The sequence below is a fragment of the Mustelus asterias genome, chromosome 4, assembly GCF_964213995.1.
Source record: "Mustelus asterias chromosome 4, sMusAst1.hap1.1, whole genome shotgun sequence".
Taxonomy (NCBI): Eukaryota; Metazoa; Chordata; class Chondrichthyes; order Carcharhiniformes; family Triakidae; genus Mustelus; species Mustelus asterias.
In genome coordinates this window covers 101,830,310-101,855,778 of record NC_135804.1, presented here as the reverse complement: position 1 = coordinate 101,855,778, position 25,469 = coordinate 101,830,310, and the positions used below count along the sequence as shown (strand labels likewise).

At 41.7% G+C, this 25,469-nt stretch overlaps 1 protein-coding gene across 1 annotated transcript in view; it reads left to right on the top strand.

The window, feature by feature from the left end:
• frmpd3 (FERM and PDZ domain containing 3) overlaps positions 1 to 25,469 on the top strand; it is a 191,949-nt gene that overhangs the window by 156,578 nt on the left and 9,902 nt on the right. The window contains exons 13-14 of the mRNA XM_078212052.1: positions 2,349 to 2,484; positions 9,797 to 10,756. Of these exons, the coding sequence (XP_078068178.1) occupies positions 2,349 to 2,484; positions 9,797 to 10,756 (1,096 nt within the window). The remainder of the gene's footprint in view (positions 1 to 2,348; positions 2,485 to 9,796; positions 10,757 to 25,469) is intronic.

Below are 25,469 nucleotides of genomic sequence, written 5' to 3'. Positions count from 1 at the left end.
GGATCCAAACCATATGTGGCCACAACAAACTGTCAGTGATACGTAGCTATGCTCCACAACCAAACAGCTATGTGCTGTCTACATCAGGAACATGCATCACCTGATGCAAGTACCTGAACCAGCACAACACTACAAGTCTGCAATCTGTGTCCTCTACACTGATGGAAATGGAAGCCCATCCCCAGGCCAGTACAACTAGCCCTGCTGCCATTGGACACACCACAAGGACACTTGTTGCCATCCAACCTGAGGACAACAACCCACGGACATCCTAAGAACAGCCATATGTTCAGGGTGCCTGAGCAGGTTAAATTCAAAGTTCAAGGGCTATGTACTCACCTAGTCTACAAATGGACTGTGTTTTTTAAGGAAGAGGATGCACCTGGTGTAGCAGGCCAAGTCAGTGCACTGCATATTGTAAATAGTTTATGTTCTGTTGCCAAAGTTTGTACAATGTACATTGTAAATAGTTTATAACCTATCACTGCTGTCCTACTGTAGTACTGGTTGTCCCAACTTAAAAGGAAAGATGTAGACCGGGTGTCACATGTACATTTGGATATTATTAAACTAGAAAGAGTGCAGAAAAGATTTATTAGGATGCTACCGGGACTTGATGGTTTGAGTTATAAGTACAGGCTGGATAGACTGGGACTTTTTTCCCAGAGCGTAGGAGGCTTAGGGGTGATCTTATAGAGGCCTATAAAATAATGAGGGGCATATTTCAACTAGATAGTCAATATCTTTTCCCAAGGGTAGGGGAGTCAAAAACTAGAGGGCATAGGTTTAAGGTGAGAGGGGAGAGATACAAAAGGGACCAGAGGGGCAATTGTTTCACACAGAGGGTAATGTGTGTCTGGAACAAGCTGCCAGAGGTAGTAGTAGAGGCGGGTGCAATTTTGTCTTTTAAAAAGCGTTTAAACCGTTACATGGGTAAGATGGGTATAGAGGGATATGGGCCAAACGCGGGCAATTCGGACTAGCTTAGTGGTTAAAAAAGAGGGCGGCATGGACAAGTTGGGCCAAAATGCCTGTTTCCATGCTGTAAACATCTATGACTCCATGACTCTATGACATGGACGCAGGGAGTTTGTTAAATAAATCCTTCTGCTCGTTAGTCCCTTATCATCAGCCTATGCAACCCAACAACCTCTTCAGTCTTTATTATAGAACCATAGAATCCTTGCAGCCCATCGAGTCTGCACCGACCACAATCCCACCCAGGCCCTATTCCTGTAACCCCACATATTTACCCTGCTAATCCCCCTGACACTAGGGTCAGTTTTTACATGGCCAATCAACCTAATCCGCACATCTTCGGACTGCGAGAGGAAACTGAAGCAGCCAGAGGAAACCCATGCAGACACGGGGAGAATGTGTAAACTCTACACAGAAAGTGACCCGAGGCGGGAATTGAACCTAGGTCCCTGGCACTGTTAGGCAGTAGTGCTAACCACTGTGCCACCCTATATCTGTCAATCTTTCTCATATTTCTTGATCCACAAATATTGGTGAGGTAAGCAGCTGAGCAGGTAAGAAAATTCCACCCTCTACATTTATGGATCCTGTATGTCTATCAAAAATTAGTTTAGTGGGCTAATTACCCGGTAAAATGCTTCTCTCATTCCTCATCGTGTCTAGTGGTATTATTGCTAGACTATTAATCCGGGGACCTGGGCTCGAATCCTACCAGATGGTGGAATTTGAATTCAATCAAAACAAACCTGGAATTAAGGATCTACTGATTACCATGAAACCATTGTCGATTGTTGGAAAAACCCATCTGGTTCACTAATGTCCTTTAGGGAAGGAAATCTGCCGTCCTTACCTGGTCTGACCTACATGTGACTCCAGAACCACAGCAATGTATTAGCCTCTCAACTGCCCTCCAGCAATAAATACTGGCCAGTCAGCGATGCCCATGTCCCACAAATGAATAAAATAATATACCCTCCACACACACACTCTCATACACTCCATACCCAGACACAGACACTCCCTGTACACACATACACACAAACACATTGCAGCTGCTTTTCCTAGATAGCCATCAATGGCAGTAACAAGGGCTAATGTATTTACTTCTTAATGCTGACAAGTTGGTCAATTGTAGAACCTCTATTGCTGCACCTGAGTTGTTCTAACCCATTGCAGACCAGTAATTTAATCCCAGATTTTACTGATCAGCACAGTTTAGTACCACACAAAGCAGTGCAGTTGTCCATGGAGCTCTCAGTGGGAGCCTAAAATATTTTCTGAAACTGTGCTGATAACAGGGCCACCCTTACAAAGTCAATCAATACATGCCTGATAATTTGCCACATTGACCTTGACACTTTCCTTTTCAGCCTATCGTGTTGCTGATGGAATCAACGGAAGCTGTAAACTTCGCTTGTTTGATAGCAGGTTATTACCGGTTATTCGTTGATGCAAAGAAGATGATATTCTGTAGCGCCAATGTTCAACCACAAGTGAATAAGGCAGGTATGGTTGGTACATTAAGAGTTTCAATACTGAAGTTTCTTTGCTGCATTCAGTTATATTTAATGAAAAGGGTAACAATGAACATGGTTTATGTAGTCATTGTGCCTCACAGAGTTTGAATAATTAAAATGAATTGACCCAAATTCTGCCCACTTAAATGCAAAAGTAATCACACTGGCTGAGCTATCTACTTCTACTTGATTTAATTTCCCTCCATTCTATCGTCATAAAGTAGAAATGATTATTTGTTATCTTGAAAACTTCACTGGTATCATTTTGCATTGACACTTGTATGCGGCAATTATAGAAAAGTTCTCTTAAGTCTTGGGATTTTGCCCAGTTTTTTTGTCTTCTCTCCTCTCCAGATGATAATTATTCATGCTGTGGTCAGCTAACTGTTCCTCAGTTGGTAGCATACTTACCTCTGAGTCCATAAATTGTGGGTTCAAGCCCCAATCTAGAGATCGAAACACAAAACCAAAGATGACAAATTAGTCAGTACTGAGGGAGTGCTGCATCGTTGGAGGTGACACCTTTCAGTTGAGATATTAAACCAGGCCCCATTTACCATTGCAGAAGTAGAAGCTCCCATGGCACTACTTTGAAGAAGAAGCGGGGAATTCTGCCTAGTGTCCTGATGGTTGTTTATCCCTGAACCAACACCACTAAAACACATTACCTGATCATTTTCACCTTGCTGTTTTGGGACCTTGCTGTGCACAAGTTGGCTGCTGTGTAACATACATAATGACACTGACTACAATTCAACAAGTACTTCATTGGCTGTTAAGTACTATGGGATGTCCTGACGAATGAAAAGCTTGATATTATATACAAAAAATTATTGTTGTTTGCCAGCATCAGTAGAATTAGTGCAGTGTGAGAAAATGTAAGAATTCTGCGTGACAGCATAATGTGCACAGATTACAAGTTTGCATGTTGCCTACCTAGAGGAGCTGTTCTAAGACCACCACCAACAACACCCACCACACCCACATGCTCCCCCCACCCCGGTATACTCTGATTGTGTTTTCTATCAATGATCACTAACTTATAACCTTAATCTGTTAACACTGTTTCATTAGCGTTTACATTTAACTAGTCCTTGGTGTCAGGTTAGGTGTTTGGAACAGAGTTTTATAGATTCTGCTAAGATCTTGGTGTTTTGCCTGCTTTTTTTGATTTCCCCCTTCCTCTCCAGAATGGATTCTGCATTCACGCTGTGGTAAAATTCCAGGCACTCACTGGTGCCCCTTGCAAGTGGCCGTTCTTCAAATGAAACTGACAGTGAATGCTGTCAGGCTACTTCACAGTTGGATGCTTCACAGCAGAGCCTGGTCCAGTTCTCATTGCTATGCACACATCCGCCCTTCCAACTGGGACTGCAGAATAATGACCAAGCTGGAAACCCTTGACTGACTTTTCCCTCTCTAGCCAAATGTGGTGGTGTCTTGTACCCTGATGAGGCCTATCACAGCACAGACTAGCAATTGAACCAAGGGGTTTGCTGTTTGTAAGGTTCTGTACCACATGGGCTGGTGCTTTTAATTCTGGCAAATTTCTCGTTTTTCTTTTTTCTTTAATTTTCGTGAAAGTGAAAAATCATTACATCGATACAACCTGCTTTGTAATTGCGGCATTGAATCATGTTATTGCATACACTTTATTACAAATATTAAAATAATGGACTAAATCCTCCAGTCTCCAGATTGTCAGAGATAGGGTGTAGGACTGAAGATGCATGTTGGGATTCTGCAGAAATCCTGATGTGAGAACAAATGTGAGAATTGCCTGGGGAGTTTAAACTTCCAATGGGCAAATCCCCTGCTCCCATAATCCTGCAGGAATGTGACTTCAAACAGTTCCAGTTACCCCAGCCCTCCCCGACTCAACCTGACTAAGTCTCAACCCAACCCAACTACTTCCCAATCTGACCCGAGTACCCAACTACTCCCCAACCACCTGACTAACCCCCTCTCCGGCTACCTCCTGACCCAAGCCAACTACCCCCAATCACCCAACTATCCCTCTGACCAGACCTGACTAACCCACTCTTCTACACCTCTAACCCAACCCGACCCAACCTAACTGAGCCCCCAACCCAAACCAACTACCCACTCCCCTCCCAACATCCCATTCATTCACCTACTCAGTTATCCAACTTACCCACCTACTCTTCTACCCACCTAACCCACATACCTGCCGTATCCACTGACTCATCTACCAACCTCAGCTACCCACCCACACCCATTCATCCATTCAATTCACCAAGCTTCCTTTAACAGCACCTTCTAAACACTCATTTACCACCTAAAAGGGGAATATTCTGTCCACTTAAATGGGGAAGGGAAACAGATATATGGGAACTATCATCTGCAAGTTTTCCTCCAGCTACATAACATCCTGAATTGGAACTATATTGCCATTCCTTCACTGTCTTTGTGTTAAGGTACTGGAACTCACTTCCCAACAGCACTGTAGGTGTCCCTGCACTAAATTTCTCAATGGGAATGTTAATGTCCTCCCACAATTGAAGAAAAGCAAATGGTAATGCTTCAGAGGTTTCCTCTTTGCTGGCTGCTGGCACCCAAACTGTGGCCCTTGACCAACATGTCACACCTATTATGTCTGGGACATACAAAAAAAATAAGCAAAATATAATGCATGCTGTAAGTCTGAATCAAAAATAGAAAATGTTGGAAATATTCAGCATGCTTGACAATCTGTGGATGTTTCTCTCTGCACGGCTGCTGCTAAACCTGTTGTGTATTTCCAGCATCTCTACTTTTTTGGTCAAGGACATTATTTTAATTTTCTTCTGTTCTTTCCTTTGGGAGCTTTTTGACTGCTGAGTAAAATTGGCAACCAAATGCCTTTCTACCCAAGAATGTTCCCACTGGGTGTGGGAAAAGATAACACTTAAACCTTTTATGATCATCATGGATTTTCTGGTAGGAAGCCAGGTGAGTCGTCAGTTAAAATTACCCGGAAAGGTTGCCCACCAATACTCTCTTCCTGCGGTCTTCATTTGAACCTGCTCTTCTGAGCTATAGTTGTTTCTCTTAGAATTCAGCAGGCCTCACTTCAACTGATGGTTAATACTACTACAAACCTTCAAGGACTGGGACAGTGCAAAATCCTTTTGGAACAAACACCAGTTCTCTCCCAATATTTACCCAATATACTTAAAACAGTTGAACATTGAAGAATGGGTGAGTTCTGACAATGTTAAATCAGGCTCCTAAGTAAATGGCACTGCTTGACTTTCACTGGGTCAATAAGAGGGAGAAAAGTTAGCTCCAGAAAATCCCAGCTTGATAGGAAGTCTTCCACTCAACAAGAAGGAATTGAAATCCTGAATGATGTGACTATTATGAATACAATGATACCATTCCAGCATGAGTGATACAACACGCAAAGAAAATCATAAAATTCCTTCCTTACAAAAGGACAACGATGTTCATTAGGTTTGAGTTGTTAAGCTCTGTTTTGACAGGTTTGAAGGTTTATTTCAGATGAAAGAGCCTGGCAGCTCAGTTCAGATCCATTTCTTTATTAAGCCTGGACCAGTCACTCATCTACGTTTATATCATATAATATTAAAAGGGTACAATTCAAAATTGCAATAATTATTTATCTATAATACATCCAGAAAACTTATATCTGTGCACATTTCCTGTCACTTTTTCCAATAAAAGATCCAGTGCATTTATTTAAAATGGAGCTGCCTGTAATAAACTTGTTACATTATAATTATGTCCTTCTGTCAGTGATTAGAGAGGCAGCAACCAATATAAATTTTAGTCATGGACAGAACACATGGCAGGCAATTTAATTTTAATGTGTTTTGAGTGATTCAATTCGTTCACTTATGTTCAGTCAGTGGAAAGAAAATGTAAATTTGCAAATTGCAGGTAAGAAGTATAAATATTTGGGAGGCAGTTGTAAATGCATGAATGAGCCTGTCAGGCAAAGCACAATGTATAAAGGGCAATTAACTTGCATTCTATAATAGATTTTTCATCAACTTGTTTTAAGTAGCTGACTGTAATAAAGCAGATTTGTTAATGATTTCCTTGCATTAATATCATTATGTTTCAGTCAATAAGTTGACAATGTTGTCAGTTATGTACAAATCCGTGTTCTCATCAAATTTAATCACAAAAAATCACATTAAAATAAATGGAACAGATTGTAAAATTAAGGACACTGAGAAAAAGATCTTTGAAAAGTATATCATTTCAGAGAGGCTTCTGGAAAAATATTTCATTTTGCAGATTTTAAAATTACAAAAGGACAAAAACAATCTGACATTTTGATTCCTTACTGTATGTGTGGCCAACCTTTCAAGTTCAAGAAATTGTATACCGACTGAAAGTTATAAATATAGCTTGGTATGCTTACTGACATTTGACAACAAGCTTGCCTGAAATCCCATCCCTGACAATAATGAGCTCCTCTTTTATTCGGAAAACTCATAGACAGCTCACCTGCCACAGGCTAAAGAGACCCAACCATAAAAATTGATCAACATTCATTCATTTTTCATCAGATGGACACATGCCCTGCCCATCAGCACCAAATTGTAACCAGTGCCACCAGTGTAGGCACCTAAAAGGAATGAAATCTAGAAGTAGGAACTTTTACTACAGTTATACAGGGCATTGGTGAGACCATATCAGAAATACTGGTCTCCTTATTTGAAAAAATGTGCATTTGTGTTAGAAGCAGTGCAGAGAAAGTTCACTTGACTCATTCCTGGGATGTAGGGTTTATCCTATGAAGAAAGGTTGCATAGGTTGGGCATATGCCCACTGGAGTTTAGGAGAATGAGAGGTGATCTTATTAAAACATATAAGATCCTGAGAGAACCTGATATGGTAGAACTGGGATGGACATTTCCAATTGTGGGGGAGACTAGAACTAGAAGAAAGTTTAAGAATAAGAGATCTCCCTTTTAAGACTGAGATGAGGGAAATGTTTCTTTCTGTGGAAGGTTAGTCAGTGAAATTCTCTTCCACAGAAAGCAGTGGAAGTTGGATCACTGAATTTATTCAAGGCAAAGTTTAGACAGATTTTTGAGAGACAAGGGAGTCAAAGGTTATTGTGTGGGGGGGGACAGAAAAGTGGAGTTGAGACCATGACCTTATTCAGTGGTGGAACAGGCTCAAAAGACCAAAGGGACTACTCCTGCTCTTAAGTCCAGTGTTCTTATGACCTATATCCCATTGCTTTTGCATTTAGCACGATTCATAGAACCATTTGGCTTACTAGTTGATCTGGCTATACATCTTCTATACAACTGTCAAGTTATTGAAAAAAGATCCCATGAAAGTTCCTTGGTATGGGGTGGGTAGAGTGGGGGTGGGAAGATGTGGGGAGGGTGGCTGTACATCTAGTTCTTCTGTAACTGACATGATTCTCAATCCAGACTTCTATCCATGGAAGATCAGTCAAATGATGGGTTCTCCCAATGCCTGTACTTTGTTCTGATTCTATTAGAGTGAAGGTCATAATAAGCTAATATATATTACCACTACAGTAGTCATTCTTTTAACATTCTTTCTTTGATATTTGTTAAGATAATGACCAGAACTTTCACAAAATTATGAACATTGTACAGAATAAAGGAAAAATGTTGAAATATTTAGCATACACACAGAGCAACAAAATATTGACTGAAACTGAAAGAAATTGAAATAATAATTGTTTACAAATATAGTACTGAAGAAGTAAATGTAGTTACAATGATCTGTATAATAACGTTCCCCTAAATTTATTTTACCTACAATTTTTATCTGATCATTGAAGTAAATAAATTCATTTTCTAATTTCTTCATTACATTAATGCTAGTTTTTCAAATCCACTTTGTGTACAGATTTGAAAATTTCTAAATTCTTAGATGTTCAATCACTTGTGGTTCTTTTCTCTCATTCTGTAGGTCCTTCTTTCCTTATTATATTCATGTAGAAAATAGTTGGACATGTGCCATTAATGATTGATAAATTATTCATATAAATTCAGCACTTGCATTCATTGCAGCAGTTGAGAATTATAAATTAATACAATGCAAAATGAAGTGAGTTTGTTACACACATTGCACTGCTCATCAATGCAGAAAAAAGAACCACAAATGAACACATGATACCTCCACATACATTGTACAAACAGTTTTTGCAGATGTGATAAAATTGCCATTATTAGTTTTAGTCTGAATGCATAGCTAAGATTTGGTTCAAGTACATTTTATGTTAATGGTGAAAAATGTCACATGACTATTTAGAAATATATATTGGTAAGCATATGTTGATATAGATTTAGATTTTAACTGAAGTATACAGTGTTCAGTATTCTTCCTGAATTGTGCTACTTCTTCACTCTGAAGTGCATATCAGGGATGTGCCTGTCACCCTCAATGGAACAGTGCTCCAATAGAAAAATGACTTGTGATGCAGACCAAGGGCATTGTAATAACCTGTGCCCAATTGATAAAGGCCCAACAATGTATAGGATCTAATCCAGAAATTTAAGCTAACATTGTACTCTTTTACCTCGAGCGCACCTAACATTTGTAGGGTAATTGGAGAGCAACTCATTTGCATGGGGTCACCAGGCACCTAGACTGCAACAGACTCATCTTGACAATCATCTTCTATATGTTGCTTAAAACTTTCATTTTGGAAAAGAAATGCCTCGATTTTTCCTTCTAAGATCCCATTTCACCTCCTTTTGATTTCCTATGCAAAATACAATATTTTTTGAGAATAAATTACCCATATTTGAAAATACAAATCACTTCTCGAGTCTGGACAACTCCTTCTCTTTCTGTGGGACCAACTTTGACCCTACTGAAAGCCAATACACCTCATTTCACATGCTGCGTTAATCTCCAGTCATATACTAGGTCCATTATGGGGTTAGGAAGCAGGAGCTCCCAATGTTAGGAGCCCTGTATTACTCCTGTCCTCTCTTACATGTGTGGCTTATCAAGGGAGAGGTGATGGCTCCACATTACACGGCTGACTGGGATTTTCGGGCTAAGGTGGGAACCTAACGCATTTATGTCCTAGGCTTTTCCAAACTGTCCAGCCAACTTCCGCCAAAGTTACAACAGGAATGCAGCAAAATTGCCATGGAAAGTCATTCAGTAGATTTTAACTGCTTACCTGTTCAGTTTCTGCCAGGTGATAGGGTTAAAATCTGCTCCCTTCTTCCTTCTCAAACAGAAGAAAAAATCAAACATTTTTCAAAAAGACAAGGATAGGAGAATCTATTATTGAGGATGATGATATTTTTCCTTTTCATTAACAGACCACAGAAATATACCAAACATTCTGCAACCAGAATGGACTATTTCGTCATCAGGTCCTGTACTAAAAACCGAGGGAAGAGGTATGAGTTGTCCTTACAATCTCCCACACTACAATGAGTCTCAGACTCCATGCAATTTGATGGCAAATACCCCAGAGTCCAATCTGGTAAGATTTCACTTTTTACAAATGCAAGAAAGAAGAAAGGAATTTGAAAATCAGATTGATATTAATGAAAACCTCATCTTCTTTGAGGAGTCAAGACCAAGGACAAAGTCTGACCCCACGCCAAATACTTCAAAGGTTGGGCACAGCAATTCTGACATCAGGTGTGGTTCTGGGCAGCAAGGATTTCTGAGCAGGGGAAGGGCTAACACGCTGGACAGCCAGATGAAAATGGCAATTGCTTACACCACTGACCACCATAGATGCATTTGTCCAAAAATCCCACTGCAGCTATCAAGAGTGAATAGTACTAAGATCCTTCCCATAGTTATCACAGAAAATGATGACTTGCTTTGTGATGCTTGTAAGATCAAAATGAAAGGCAACATCATTCCCAAAGGAAGCAGTACAGAGAAATGCTTAAACTTATGCAACTACCGGGATGATGTGATTGACTTGACAACCCTGCCTCTGCCAGGAAGTGATGAGGAACATGAAGGAGATGAATGCCATTCTCTGCTTCCGACGTTGGCTGCTCCGCCACCAGGTTTCAGGGATAATAGCTCAGATGAAGATGACTCCAAGCGAAGGACCAGTCAAAGTCTAATGTCTGGTCGACAGCCTTGTGAGATACACTTCAATGACATCCCGGTGTCACTAATTGACGGTGTTCAAACAAGGACGGTCAGACACAGGGCCCAGGAACTGGATGATGCTCTGGTTTCCACGCTTCAAGCCCTGGAAGCTTTAGCTGCATCTGAAGAGTGTCCTCGTAGTCAACCACAAGAAGGTTCAGGTAACACCATTACCAGATTTCGGTTCACTTTTCAAAGCTTTCAAGTTTCAAAATTGAATTTCAATCAGATCACAATTCATTATTTAGCCAACATTCTCTTTTAATTGGCAGTAAGTAATAAAACTATTCTCATACTTTGTCAAGCATCAGCTTCATTTTATCAAACTGTTAATATGTTTCAGGATTTAGTTATGGACATTCTTACAAAATGTGTTTATAGATAACAAGAGAAAAAAAGTTGAGGAACAGTACTTTTTTTCAAATGCTTTTTTTTTAATATAAAGAAAGTAATGGATTGGCCATGAGTTCCTTTACTGTTGAAATATGGCAGTTTTATCATTACCATAGGCAGGTTTCTCTCCCTGCAGTGTCATTCTGGTGATGTCTATTATCAGGAACATCTTCATAATGCAACCCCATTCCTTTCAAATAGTGGAGGATGCAACTTCAAATGGCCTGAGACTCACTTGCGCTTTGCACGATCCCAAGAAACAATGCTACAAGCAATATTCAATAACTGGGTTTTAATGGTATTTAAACAGTATAACTTTTCAGTGAATTCACCGCATCAGCTTAACTTCATGCTTTAGCATTCTGCTGAATTTGCTCATGGTCTATATAAATCTTTTTGGCTGTAGCTTTACTTTTTTCTTCTGTGAATCACAGCATTGATGAGTACCAGAGAAATTGCACTACATGTTGGGGTTTCCTTCAATCTGGGATAGATCTTCTGCTTTCCATCTCCCCTCGCCCAAAGAATTTTGGTTAGTGCAACACAGAATCAAAGCATTTTTGCTTAGATGTAAAAATAGTGCGTAATTGGAAGTTAATTGCTCATTCACAGTGAGTGCACAATTTTAATGGATGTCCTGAAAGGAACTGTTAAATATGTAGCCAATTCGGAAAAGCCAAACTGGAAAAATGGTACAGCATTAACTAACTGGCGAGCTAACTATTCTGTTAACATACACAAATAACCTGCTATCAATTACTCGTTGTGGAGTGCACACTTTCAGTGGACGAAGGAACTAGGTAGACAGTGAAAACTAAGATATACTTACAAAGGCCTGCTGCTTAAAGTTAATAGTGTGAAACAACGATGGTGCTGAAAGCCAGGCCATTACGAAGCAGAGGGTCAGACAAGCATTGGGAGGCATTGCTCTGGCAATGGACACAGAGTCAAGCATCATCAGAATCTTGGATGGATAGCTTAATAGGTGGAAGAGCATGTTGTGATCGGGATATTGTGATTGTAATAGGTAGAAGGGCATGTTGTGATGAGGATATTGTGATTACAATAGATTACAATTGGGCAGCATGGTAGCACAGTGGTTAGCACTGCTGCTTCACAGCTCCAGGGACCTGGGTTCGATTCCCGGCTTGGGTCACTGTCTGTGTGGAGTTTGCACATTCTCCTCGTGTCTGCGTGGGTTTCCTCCGGGTGCTCCGGTTTCCTCCCACAGTCCAAAGATGTGCGGGTTAGGTTGATTGGCCATGCTAAAATTGCCCCTTAGTGTCCTGGGATGCGTAGATTAGAGGGATTAGTGGGTAAAATATGTAGGGATATGGGGGTAGGGCCTGGGTGGGATTGTGGTTGGTGCAGACTCGATGGGCCGAATGGCCTCTTTCTGTACTGTAGGGTTTCTATGATAAATAGGTGGAAGGGCATGTTGTAATGAAGATATTATGATTGTAATAGGTGGAAAGGCATGTTATGATGGAGATATTGTGATTGTAATAGGTGGAAGGGCATGTTGTGATGAGGATATTGTGATTCCGCAATGGGATATTGGTAGATTGGGTGACTGGGTGAAAACCTGGCAAATGGAGTTTAATGTGAGGGAGTTTGAGGTCACACACTTTGGTAGGAGGAATCAAAAGGCAAATTATTATCTAAATGGAGAGACACTGCAGGTGAGTGAAGTACAGAGGGATCTAAGTGTTCTAGTGCATGAATCACAAAAACTGGCAGGTAGGTCAACCAAGTAGCTAAGAAGGCAAATGACATTTTGGCCTTTATTGCAAAGGGTTGGAGTTTAAAAATAGGGAGGTTTTGTTGCAATTGTACGCAGTGTTGGTGAAGCTTCACCTCCAATACAGTTTTGGTTCCCTTTACTAAAAAAGGATATAGTAACATTGGAGGCAATCCAAAAGAGATTCACCAGGCTAATTCCTGGGACGAGAGGGTTGTCCTATCAAGAAGAAACTAAATAGTTTGGGTCTGTATTCCTTGGAATTTAGAAGAGTGAGGGATGACCTTATTCAAACATGTAAGATCCTGAGGGAGCTTGACAGGGTAGATGGTGAGATGTTTACACTAGTGGGAGAGTCTCGAACAAGTAGACAAAACTACAAGTAAAGTAAAGTTAAAGTAAAGTTTATTTATTAGTCACAAGTAAGGTTCACATTCACACTGCAATGAAGTTACTGTGAAATTCCCCTAATCGCCACACTCCAGCGCCTGTTCAGGCCCATGCACCTAACAAGATAAAGGGTCAGTCATTTAAAACTGAGGTGCATAGAAATTGTTTCTCGCAGAGGGTGGTGAGTCTCTGGAATTCTCTGCCCCAAAGAATGGTGGAGGCTGGATCATTTAGAAGTATTCAAAGTGGAGGTGGATGAATATTTTATAGATTGAGGAATAGAGGGCAATGAGGAAATGGCACAGGAAAGGAGTTAAGACCGACATAAATCAGCCTGGAAGGGCCTGGTGGCCTACTTCTGCTTCTATTTCTTGTGTTCTTAAGGAAAGTGTCTAACTGAAAGAAAAATTGTACTTTGAAGAATGAGAATGGTTATGGAGAAAAGACAGCTGACCTGTACAATTTTACAATTCCGTGCCAGCTATTTTTTGAGGTCTAGGATCTGATTAGTGCTGTAAGCTGTGATCAGGAATTTACTACCCTATGGGCCCCATTTCACCATTTTGATTCTAAGTGCTGGATGGATTTGAAACTGGGAGTGTTTCAGATCCGACTTTTAGACTGATTCTGAGGCACCCCCATACGTACTCTGCCTGCAAAAATATCAGTGATTCTGAATCGCTCTGCACAAGCCTGTGGGCGGGGCTTAACGTGCCCGAATTACTGCAGCTCCGATCGGCGCCTTCAACTATGCATGCACAGAAAAAAGATGATAGAATGCTACTCCCCTGCCACATCCCTCCTGGGCCGGATAATGCCTCCCACTGGCCCCCACAGACATTGCCCCACCCCCACAACATTACTGACCTCCTTATCCCCCACTCCCTCCACCACCCAGACCGATCGTGGGCCCCTTCCCCCTCACTGATCACAGGCAGAGTGGCAGTGGACCCCTCTTTCTCCCTCACTGATCACAGGCAGAGTGGCAGTAAACCCTCCCCTTCCCCCTCACTGATCACAGGCAGAGCGGCAGCGGACCCCCCCTTCCCCCTCACTAATCACAGGCAGAGTGGCAGTAGACCCTCCCCTTCCTCCTCACTGATCACAGGCAGAGTGTCAGCAGACCCCCCCTTTCCCTATCCCCCATCGATCTCAAGCAGAGAGCCATCGGACCCACCTTCCTCCCCCCCCCCCCCTCCCCCCCACCAACGATCTCAAGCAGAGAGCTGTCCGACGCTCGGCACTTACCTCCTCACTATCTGGAGCGCCTGAATTGGACTTTTGTAGAGCATGTCCGTTTTGCGCGAATGCATTTAAATGGCCATCGCGCTTGTTTCTGACACGGTCCTGATCATGGCCACTTTTGGGCCTTGGTAATGGGGGAACCGGTACAAACGCGGGCGCGGATCACGCTACTCATCCCACGCCTGACTTTACCAACTATTTGCACTTGAAAACGGGTGCAACACGTTGGTAAAATCAGGCCCAACATTTCACTAAATGTTAACATTACTTCGGAATATTAATACAGAAACCTTGTTATGAGCACAATGATTGTGCATGTGTTATTTCTAATCCTGATGAAAGGTAGATTAAAAAGCATTCTAAGAAGAAAAAGCGCAATTGTAGACTAATATAAAATAGATGAATGAACAGAATGGAGTTTTAACATTGAAATCTTCTGATTGTTACATGAAAAATGATAATACAACTTTGTCACCATTCTATTTGAAAACATATGTTAGTTGAACTCAAAGCTTAGATTATAAGAAATATGAGTTCACTTTGCCATTCTGGTGTTTGTGAGTCTGGGGAAAGGGAGATGTAGAAAGAGAAAGAAAGAGAAAAACAGCCATTTGGCCCATTTCTTAGCTTTGTGTTGAGCAATAAACCAACAAGCGATTAACCAAGGTTGCATTCTTCCCGAGTTGTTTCTCTTTGATATTGAATTCTCTGACACTTGAATATCTACTCGTGGTGAATTTCAGATATAATTAACCCACATTGAACATTTCACATTTATTCAGACCAATTTTAAGGGCCTCTTCCCAGTATAAATGAGATGGTAGCAGCATGAAAATAACATTGGGTTGCTTCCTGCCCATTTACATTAGCAATCTAGTCACTCCATCATGGATAGCGTCCTGAGAAGGGCAGCCAGAGCACCCACTTGCTTACGGAGGAGGTGACTTACAATACGTTGCTGACATTCCACCCTGGCACTATTTGCTACCAAATAAACCTGTTGGACTTTAACCTGGTGTTGTGAGACTTCTTACTCAGCCTAACCAGCAATCCTTAAAAAGGACCCATCATAGGGTTCCCCTTGTTCTCACCTTCCACCACACCAAACTCTACATTCAATAGATTATCCTTCATCATTTCCACGACATCCAATATGATGCAACGGTAAAACACAACTATCCTTCCCCTCCCCTTTCAGCATTCCAAAGGGACTGTTATTCCTGCAATACGCTAGTCCACTCTTCAATCACCCGCAATATCCCATCCTCTTCCCAAGGCTTCTTTCATTGCGAGTACAACCATTGCCATTTTTATTTATTCTTTCATGGGATGTGGGCATCATTGACGAAGCCAGCATTTGCTGCTCATCCCTAATTGCCCTTGAACTGAGTGACTTGATATGCCATTTCAGAGAGCAGTTAAGCGTCAACCATATTATTGTGGATCTGAAGTCACATGTAGACCAGACCAGGTAAGGATGGCAGATTTCCTTTTCTAAAGGGCATTATTGAACCAGATGGGTTTACAATAATTGATGATAGTTTTCATGGTCACTATTATCAAGATTAGCTTTATATTCCAGATTTTGGAACTGAATTCAAATTCCATCCGCAGGTGTGGTGGGAAACTGTGTCCCCATAGCATATCCTGGGCCTCTGGATTACTAATCTAGTGACATTACCACAACAGCATCATAATGCTCTTTCCTTCTCACACTCCAAACATTCCCTCCCAGATGAGGCTTCTTTAGTTACATTGCAGTATCTCCTATACTGGGGAGGCCAAACATAAATTGTGAAACATCTCTGCTTGGTCTGCAAGCATGACCCTGAGCTTCTGGTTACCTGTCATTTTAATTCTTGGCCCCTCTTCCACTTTGATCTCTTTGTCGTTGGCCTCTTACACTGCTTCAATGAAGCTCAACAGAAACTTGATGAATAGCACCTCACTTTTTGAGAAGATACTTTACAGCCTTTTGGATCAAAACTGACTTCAATAGTTTCAGATCATAATCACTGTTCAAAGTTTTAACGCTTTAACTATTGATAATGATTCTACTCCTGTCATTTACACATCCTATAGACCCACATTTTAGTTCTTCACTTGTCCTATCACCATCATCCCTTTTATCATTTAAGGCTAACAATTCCTCTGTCCCTTTTTGGCATTTTGTGACCTTTGTATGCTGGTTCACAAACTTGGTGCTCCCAACTCATTTATCTGATTGGAACATGGAAGTGACTATTGACATGATCCGTGCATTGTCTCTATGTTCAGCAGAGCTGGACAGTGTTGTGCTGAAAATATGTGGTGGAGTCAGCCTACTCTTCTTAAATGGAAGATGCAACGAATAATGTTACTGGAGTTTAAACCATGGAAAATGGAACACCAGAGCAGAGAAATGATTCTTGGACACAACCAGTGAGATGCCATGGTTCCATGGAGGCTGGGCTCAAGGACCACCCTTAGAAGGGAGTAGGAGCATCTGACCAGTAAGGCCAACTCCCAATGACCTGACAACAGTGCCAGAACAAGTCTAATGATCTCACATATATCATCAATATCAGTGAATGCATCTTCACATGACATCTACCTGTGCTTTGTTCCACCAGTCTCTCATTCTCCTCAATGCACCACACTGCCATCGCTCAACTAGCAGCACTTCCTGGCACATCCAGATGCTGCACCTCACCTTCACTCACCTACCAGTGCAGCCATCCTTACACCCACCTCTCCTTGCCCACATAAATCTCCAGCTATACAGCTATTGGAGAAAATCCCAAACACAGTGCGACACAACTATTGGTATTCTGCCTTCTTTCTCGCAGAACAAGGTGGTACACAGAAGGAGGAAGCAGAACAGAACCATCTTCTGAGGGAATGACTCTCAGCATCACTGGGCTAGCTATTGGAGAACCCATACCATCTGGTATCATTGAGAATGGTGGTATGTTCCTGCTTAATGTCTCTTCTCAATTTGCAGAACAACCTCAACCTGTATCAGGCATGAAGGGAAAGCTGCTGATGCTGTAACCATAGACATGTTGCTTCCCAGCCCATTCCCAAGACACCCAAGAACTACAGCCTGACCAACAACAGCAACCCAAGGAAGAAGAGAAAACAGAAGCACAACACTGATGAAGAGATCCCGTCACTAACTCAGAAGCTATAAGCTCACTTACTGCACATACCTTGGTACATTGTTAGAATCAGCATGTGGTGAGTCACTGGGCACGAGTGGGCTACAGCCAGGCCAAAGGATGGTTCATTCTCCAGCCCAGCAGAGGGTGAAGTCACAGAGCAGTTCTGCAGAGGACGTCAGTGAGGACCTCAATGGAGCAACAGACAGGAGAACATTGATGGTCTTGCACTCTGAGGTGCTGAATGTATTAACGACCTGCCAGACAATCAGATCTCCTGTCACTGTCAAGGAGCATGAAGAGTCTGGTTCCAAGTTGGCAGAGGATATTGTGCAGATTCTTGCCCGCCCCACTCTCTGTTCCATATTGTGCTGCAGACAGAGAGGCACTGCCACAGCTGCCCCATACCTTTTGCAGCATTTGCATGGACATGTCACATGCTTGTCTATCATCACTACATGAGAAGGTGGCAACATTCTTTGGCAAGTCAGAAACTCACCAAAACACCCCAGAGTACTTCCGGACACTCTGCCACATCAAAAAACTAGAGTACAAGAGAAAGCTAGCCAGTAATATAAAGATGGACAGTAAGAGTTTCTATAGATATTTAAACAAGAGCTAACAAAGCGAAAATTGGTCCTATAGAAAATGCACCCTGGGGAATTGATAATGGAAAGTACGGCTAAGATTGATTAATTTAACAGGTATTTTAAATGTCTTCACTATAGTGGACACAAGTACCATCCCAGAAAAAGCTTTAAATCAGGAAATGGAAGGGAGAGAGGGACTTAGGAAAATTGCAATCACCAGGGAAGTGAGCAAATTGTTGGGTCTGCAGGCATCAGATGGGATCTCCTGATCCAGATGGACTTCACCCTAAGGTCTTGAAAGAAGAGGCTAATGCGATAGTTGATGCATTGCTTTTAGTTTTCTAAAATTCCCTAGTTTTAGGGAAGGTTCCATTATATTGGAAAATATCAAATTCCTTCATTCAAAAAGGGAGGCAGAAAGCAGGAAACTATAGGCCAGTTAGCCTAATATCTCTCATAGTGAAAATATTAGAAACCATTATTAAAGATGTTATAGCAGGGCACTTGGAAAAATTCAAGGCAATCAGGCAGGGCCAAGGTGGTTTTGTGAAAGGAAAATCATGTTTAACCAGCTTATGGGAGTTGTTTGAAGGAGTCCCATGTGCTGTGGATAAAGGGGAACTGGTGGATGTACTGCACTAAGATTTCCAGAAGACATTTGATAAAATGTCACATCAAAGGCTATTACACAAAACAGTAGTTCATGGTGTAGTGGGTAACATATTGGCATGGATTGAAGATTACCATTTAACAGAAAACAGTTGGCATAAATTGTTCTTTTTCTGGTTGGCAGGACGTGACAAATGTTGTGCCACAAGGATCAGTGCTGGGACCTCAACTTTTTTCAGTTTATACAAATGACTTAGATGAAGAGACTAAAGATGCGGTTGCTAAATTTGTTGACCACAAATATAGGTAGGAAAGTAAATTGTAAAAAGGAGATAAGGAGGCTACAAAGGGACATGGATCGATCAGGTGAGTGGGCAAAAATTTGCCAAATGGAGTATAATGTGGGCAAATGTGAAAATGTCAATTTTGGCAGGAAGTCTATTATCTAAATAGTGAGAGAATGCAGAGCTCTAAGGTGCAGAGGGATCTGGCTGTCCTAATGCATGAATCACAAAAGACTAATAAACAGGTACAGCAAGTAATTAGGAAAGCTAGAATGTTGGCATTTTTTGTGAAGGGAATTAATTACAAAAATAGGGAGGTTATGCTTCGGTTGTACAGGGCGTCGATGAGACTAAGTCTGGAATATTATGTTTAATATTGGTCTCCTTATTTAGGGAAAGATGTAAATGCATTAGAAGCAGTTCAGAGAAGGTTTATGAGACTAATGCCAGGAATGGGCGGGTTGCCTTATGAGGGAAGGTTGAAGAGGTTAGGTTCATATTCGCTGGAGTTTAGAAGAGTAAGAGGTGACTTGATCGAAACATTTAAATCCTGAGGGATATTGACAGGGTGGATGTGGAGGGGATGTTTCCTCCTGTCATAAGGATCTAGAAATCTAGAACTAGGGTTCACTGTTTCAAAATAAGAGGTCGCTCATGTGAGGCAGAAATGAGGAGAATTTCTTTTTCTCGGAGGGTCGTAATTCTCTGGAACTCCCGTCCTCAAAAGGCACTGGAAGCAGAGACTTTGAATATTTTTAAGGGGCCAAATTGCCCACTCCCACTCCTAATGTACATGTTCATAAGCTTATATAAGGCCATTGAACTACCACAGCCTGGAGTATGCAATACACAATATCCATTCATTCAACATAAAATCTTTTTATCCATACAGAAAAATTCAGCATACAACTAAAGGCACAGAGTGCAAATAGGTGAAGGGTGTCAGCAAGTCCGATCCACTCACTCCCTCCGTGAAGACTATAACACAAGTCATCAGATGGAAATCAATTTAGAACATTGGTGACGTGCAAGCCGGAGAAAAGAAATGCACTTCCTGGTTTGTGCAACTGAAATTGTGTACTTACCTGTGCAATTGTTTCAAATAAATCAATGAATGTTGTTTGCTGTAAAATGTGCCATGTACTACCACTACAAGCACAACATGATAATAATGAATTCCAATGTGCTTATGTCCCCTTTCTTCCTTTTGCAGATATGGTGTAACCCAAGAGCAGTAAGACTGATCCCCTCAGCAACAAGCTACATCACAGCACACAGCATCATCCTCACCTGAAACATGCACCAACCAGAGATACACACAAACTGTGTAGGGCATTGCAGAACAAGAACTTGCAGAGCAAGAACTTGACACACATCTGAAAGGCAGGTGCTGGAATTGGAAACATAAACAGAAAAGGCTGGAAAATCTCAGCAGGTCCAACAGCATCTGTGGAGAGAGAATAGAGCTAACATTTCGAGTCTGATGGCCCCTCGTCCGAGTGGAGGGGGGGAATGTTCGCTGATGGCAGGAATCCTGATTGCCCACTGAATCGGCGTCAGGTTAAAAACAGGATTCCTGCTGGGCATGAGGGCTATAGAAATTCTTCTGAACTGCCCACCATTCCCAATCAGGTTTCCATCTAGACTGGGTGGCAATCCATTTAATATGCAAACCTGCTAATTGTCAGGCAATTACCTGGCTTGATGACCCAATCATTGGCCCCCTCCATTCACCCACCTGTCCAGTGGGAAATGCACCAGGTGGACTTTGCTGCTCATCGTCACCAAAATGGACCTGCTGTGTGGGACCTCCAAGGGTTCAGGGGAGCACCATCAATCCCTCAGCAGAGACAGGCATCCTCCTCCCCACCACTCAAATAATGAATCACCCCAGCCACCCTCCCCCCCCCCCCCCCCACACACCACACAGGCATGAGGGTGATCCAACCCAACCCCCCCTCTCAACCCCCCTACTCTTCAGACCCCCACCTCAGTACTTCTCCCCCCCCCCTTCCCCCAGAGGGGGCTGTGGCGTCAGAGGGGGATGGGAGGTTGTGAAGGTTTGAACGTGGAGGGGAGCTGAGTGGGAGGGATGGAGGGAAAAGAGCATCTGAGTGGGAGTCTGAAGAGGGAAGGGATCTGAAGAGGGAGGGGATCTGAGTGGGAGTCTGAGAGGGGATGGTCCTGAGGAGGTGGGGGTCTTACAGGGTGGGTCTGAAGGGGAATTAGGTCATCCTTATGTCTGCATGGTATGGGGGTGGGGGGGTGACCCGTTATTTGGGTGGTGGGAGGTGAGGATGCCTTTCTTTGCTGAGAGTTGGTGGTGTTCTCCTGGTCAGCAGGGGGAATCACCATTTCCGTTTTTGCGGGTAGGGAGGCCTGTCCCTGAACGTGGAGATTGGGGCGCTTGTTAAAAAGGGCGCCCTGATCTCTGAACCACCAATCTGGCTGGAGGTTTCTAGAGATAAACTCACTTGCAAATTTCAGGTGGGTGAAATTTCAGATGTTGCCAACACAAATGGGAAACAATTTTCCTGCTGGCATGGGCACTTAGTCCTGATTCAGGTCAATCACGGCCCTTGTATCATCATGGAACCTGTTGAGTCACCTTGTGATTCAGATCATCTGAGGATACTACAGAAACATGTTTGGATGCACTATCCACTTAGCTTTTTACAGAACATTATGCAACCGTTGGGCAGATTCATGCCACAACAGATATTTGCTGTGTAGACTGCATTTATTTTACTTACTTATGAGGTGTAGGCATGATAGCAAGACCAGAAGATCTTGCTGTTCCTTCATTGCCCTTGAGAAGGTGGTGGTGAAGTGTCTTTCTGAACCATATGTGATGAAGGTTCTCCCATCATGCTGTTAGGGAGCTGCAAATATTTTGTCCAGCGACAAAGAAAGAACTTTGATATATTTATAAGTTAGGATGCTGTATGGCCTGGAACCTGGAGGTCATGTTGTTCCCGTGCACCTGCTACCCTGGAAGCTTGGTGAGATTTGGCATCTACAACAAAAACCTCAGGCATAAAGTGGTAACATCTCTTAAAATGTTATCAAAGCATTGTCATCTTAACAGATCTGGTAATTAAATAGGGAAGTGTTTGTAGACCCTGGCTGGATTTTCCTGGGCTTGGGGAAATATGGTTGGAGGTGGAGAGTCCATGAAAATGTCATATATTGGCTTGGCTTCCCACTGCATTCCTGCTGTTGTGGGGTAAATCGAGGTGACCGGTACTGTCTTAACTTTAGACAATACAAAACTCATGAGGCAGATATCTCTGTATGAAGACATAACATTTATTTAAAGAAAATGAGCAGCTGCAAGGAGATCATCAAAAGGGTTACGTAGCTCTGAGATAGAACAACAGAACCTCTCCAATGAATCTGATGTATACAATCAAAAACAGATCAATTATGCTTTTCCTTATCAATCATTCCTGCCTTACATTGGCTTAAAATCAATTACATTTAGTATATACACATCAATAATAACCCTTGACGTGCACCTCAGCTAAGTGTATTTTACCATCCAGCACAATGATATCTCATTCATCCATTAAATCCAGATGCTAACTCCCATCTTGACTGAAGTCAGTTCCCTGTTGCCAGGTTACTCTGGACGTTCATTACAGGAGTCAAAGTGAGTGTTCCCACCAGATCATTGCCAAACTGGATAGACACATGATCCCGCGTCTAGACACGTTTCCATCTTAAGTCTAGACAATGAATACCTCTATTCATAAATGTTGCAATATGTGTTCCCGCATAAGAAATTTTCTGATATGAATTTTGCTAACTATAGGGTTCCCATGCCTTTGGTTCTGAAATATTCATCTTTACCATCATACCTTACGGTAACCTGCCTTCAGCTGAAGTGAACAATGATTCATACAATACTTAAAATACATTAAAATATCAGCATATATGTTTTAAAATCATAATTGTGCAATTCTTTTGCTGCGTTCACATATGTGTAAACTATTCTCTCGTTAGCTTATTAACTTATTTTAAGAATCATTTAACTCTTTAGTCCTGTCAGTACCTTAATGTATATTGTCTAAAAAACCTTATTAACTGGTTAAAAATCTCCCACTTCAATCTCCCCTTCTGGCTATTGATTAGCCCAATGTTAGGCCAGTAAAAAAATAACTTAAATTCTAAGAAGTGGTTTCTTGATTTCTTCCTTCTTAACCTTGATTGTCATTACTAATACAATATTGATTGTATGTAACTGCATCTAAATCATAATTCTCACTAATACTAAAAATCATAAGGAAAAGTAATATCATCTCATGTATGTCATTAGATAGATGTCTGACAATACATATTCTCATAAGCTGGAGGAGCGCTTAGTAATAAAGCCGCCTCTTTGTCCACCTGGATCGATGCCACTGTTGCTGCACTCGCCATAGACTTTGTTGCCAAAGAACAACAATATTTGAACATTTGTACAACTACAATGATTAGTGGAATAAAAATGAAGAAAAACACTATCCCTTACATTATATTTGTCTCCAGTGAACCCAGTTGCCCAGTTCCACAGAGAAAAGGATGTTGGTGGTTCAAGTTTCTTGGCCTCCTTCCAAATGTGTGTAACCAAATTGGTTATGTTCTCTGAATCAAAGCACATGTTCCACCCTTAGCTGCCAATATGAAGTCTAATGCCATCCAATTCTGCAGCACAACTGTGCACATTTCAATCATCTCATCACTGATCTCAGTAAGGGATGTAGCAGTATCATTGGCAACCTGTTCCAAAATCGAGATAATGGCTTCAGTCTCAATTGATAGTCTTATATACACATATAGGGGCATCATTATACCAAGGAAGTTGTCTAATCCCAGAAGGGCACGTCGTTTTCTCCCAGTCAGAGGCTGGTAAGAATGATAAATATATGGGACTACACATCCAAGGTAACATGACCCCTCCCATCCGAAAGGCAACCATGGATATGCCTTATTTCCACAAATCCAATAAGTACCATTGAGGGTCGGATAAGTGTGTTTCCCCCGAAGCCATATGGAATATTGCAAGATCGATCATTACTGGGTGGATTCAGACAAATTTGGTTGGTTACATCCACTGAGTTTTGACACTTGCTTGTGCCCAAGTTCCCTCCAGAGCCTCTTTTATTCTCAACACACAATATGCCTTGCGGCTTCAATTATAGCTCCCAATTGCTCTTTCAAGTCTATTCCTAGAATACTCCCTTTTTCTTTTGAACATATCCAAATCTAGATCTGTTTCTCTTGAGCCTCAATGTAGTGTAATGGGTTCACTTAATAACATGGTCTTAATTCTCCCAGTTACTCCTTGCAATCATATGGTCTGATCAGTAGTCGGCAAATTTAAATCTGTTATAGATATAGATTCCCCAGTGTCTATCAACATAATTAACAGCTCTTGTCCTCCTAACACCGCTTCGACATACATTCAGGGATCTTTACCTTTAGTATCAAGAGCTGTTAATTGTCCTTTCTGACCCAACAACTTCTGCAATTCAACTGCTGTCAACTCGATCACTATCTGTGGTGATTGATGTGCTCATACGTGGTTTTGGGGTTGAACTTCGGGAGATGAATTTGCCCTGCTGGGACCCTATCCTCCTTTACCTCCTCCCTTCGCCCAACAATGTTTTATATCATGACCTGTTTTATCACAATTGCTGCATTGGCTTTTAGGATTTTGATTGTTTCCTGAGGATCTGCCTCGGCAATCTCTAGCAATATGTCCTTTCTTTCCACACACTTAGCACGTTCTAAAGATTTTTGGGTAATAACTAATCAACTTGTACTGGAGTCATTTTGGGATTTTTCTGTTGATTAAATTCGGTTTTCATAGCCCGATTCATAGCGTCTCAAAAATTATTTCCTATTGGAATACCCATATCTACAATTTGAGTCAGAGCTGGATTAAACCCTTCTTTGAGCATACCCAAAAACATATCATCCTTAGTGGGGTTTTTGATCCCTCCGTTGTCTACATAAGCCCTGAATTTCCTTTCTGCATATTCTTCCACAGTTTCATTGGCGCTTTGCTTTACTAAAGTTACCTTAACCCAATTAGCATGTCCCTTGCCTATGGCTCACCCTATCGCTCATTTAAATTGCTCATATCTCTCGTCTTCAGTTTCTTCTACTGCTAATATCCAATTGCTCTTCTTCAAAACCTCGGTAACATTTGCCATATTGGCCCAGCCAATTTTCCTTTTATTACAACTCTTTTTTCCTCCAAAGTCAGATGGTGGATCTCTCTTAACTCATCCATACATTCCCAAAAGGCCGAATTTTGGTGGTTGCATTTTAGCGGGCCTAATTTATCCATTAACATCTGTTTCTCGGTCACCAATAACGGCACTTCTTCAGTCAGTACAGAAGTCATTCCCCCCCCTTTACTAGATGATACTATTTTGGTATGGAGTGGTGCTACTGGAATGGGCGGTTCCGTCTTACTACCGCTAGGGGAATCT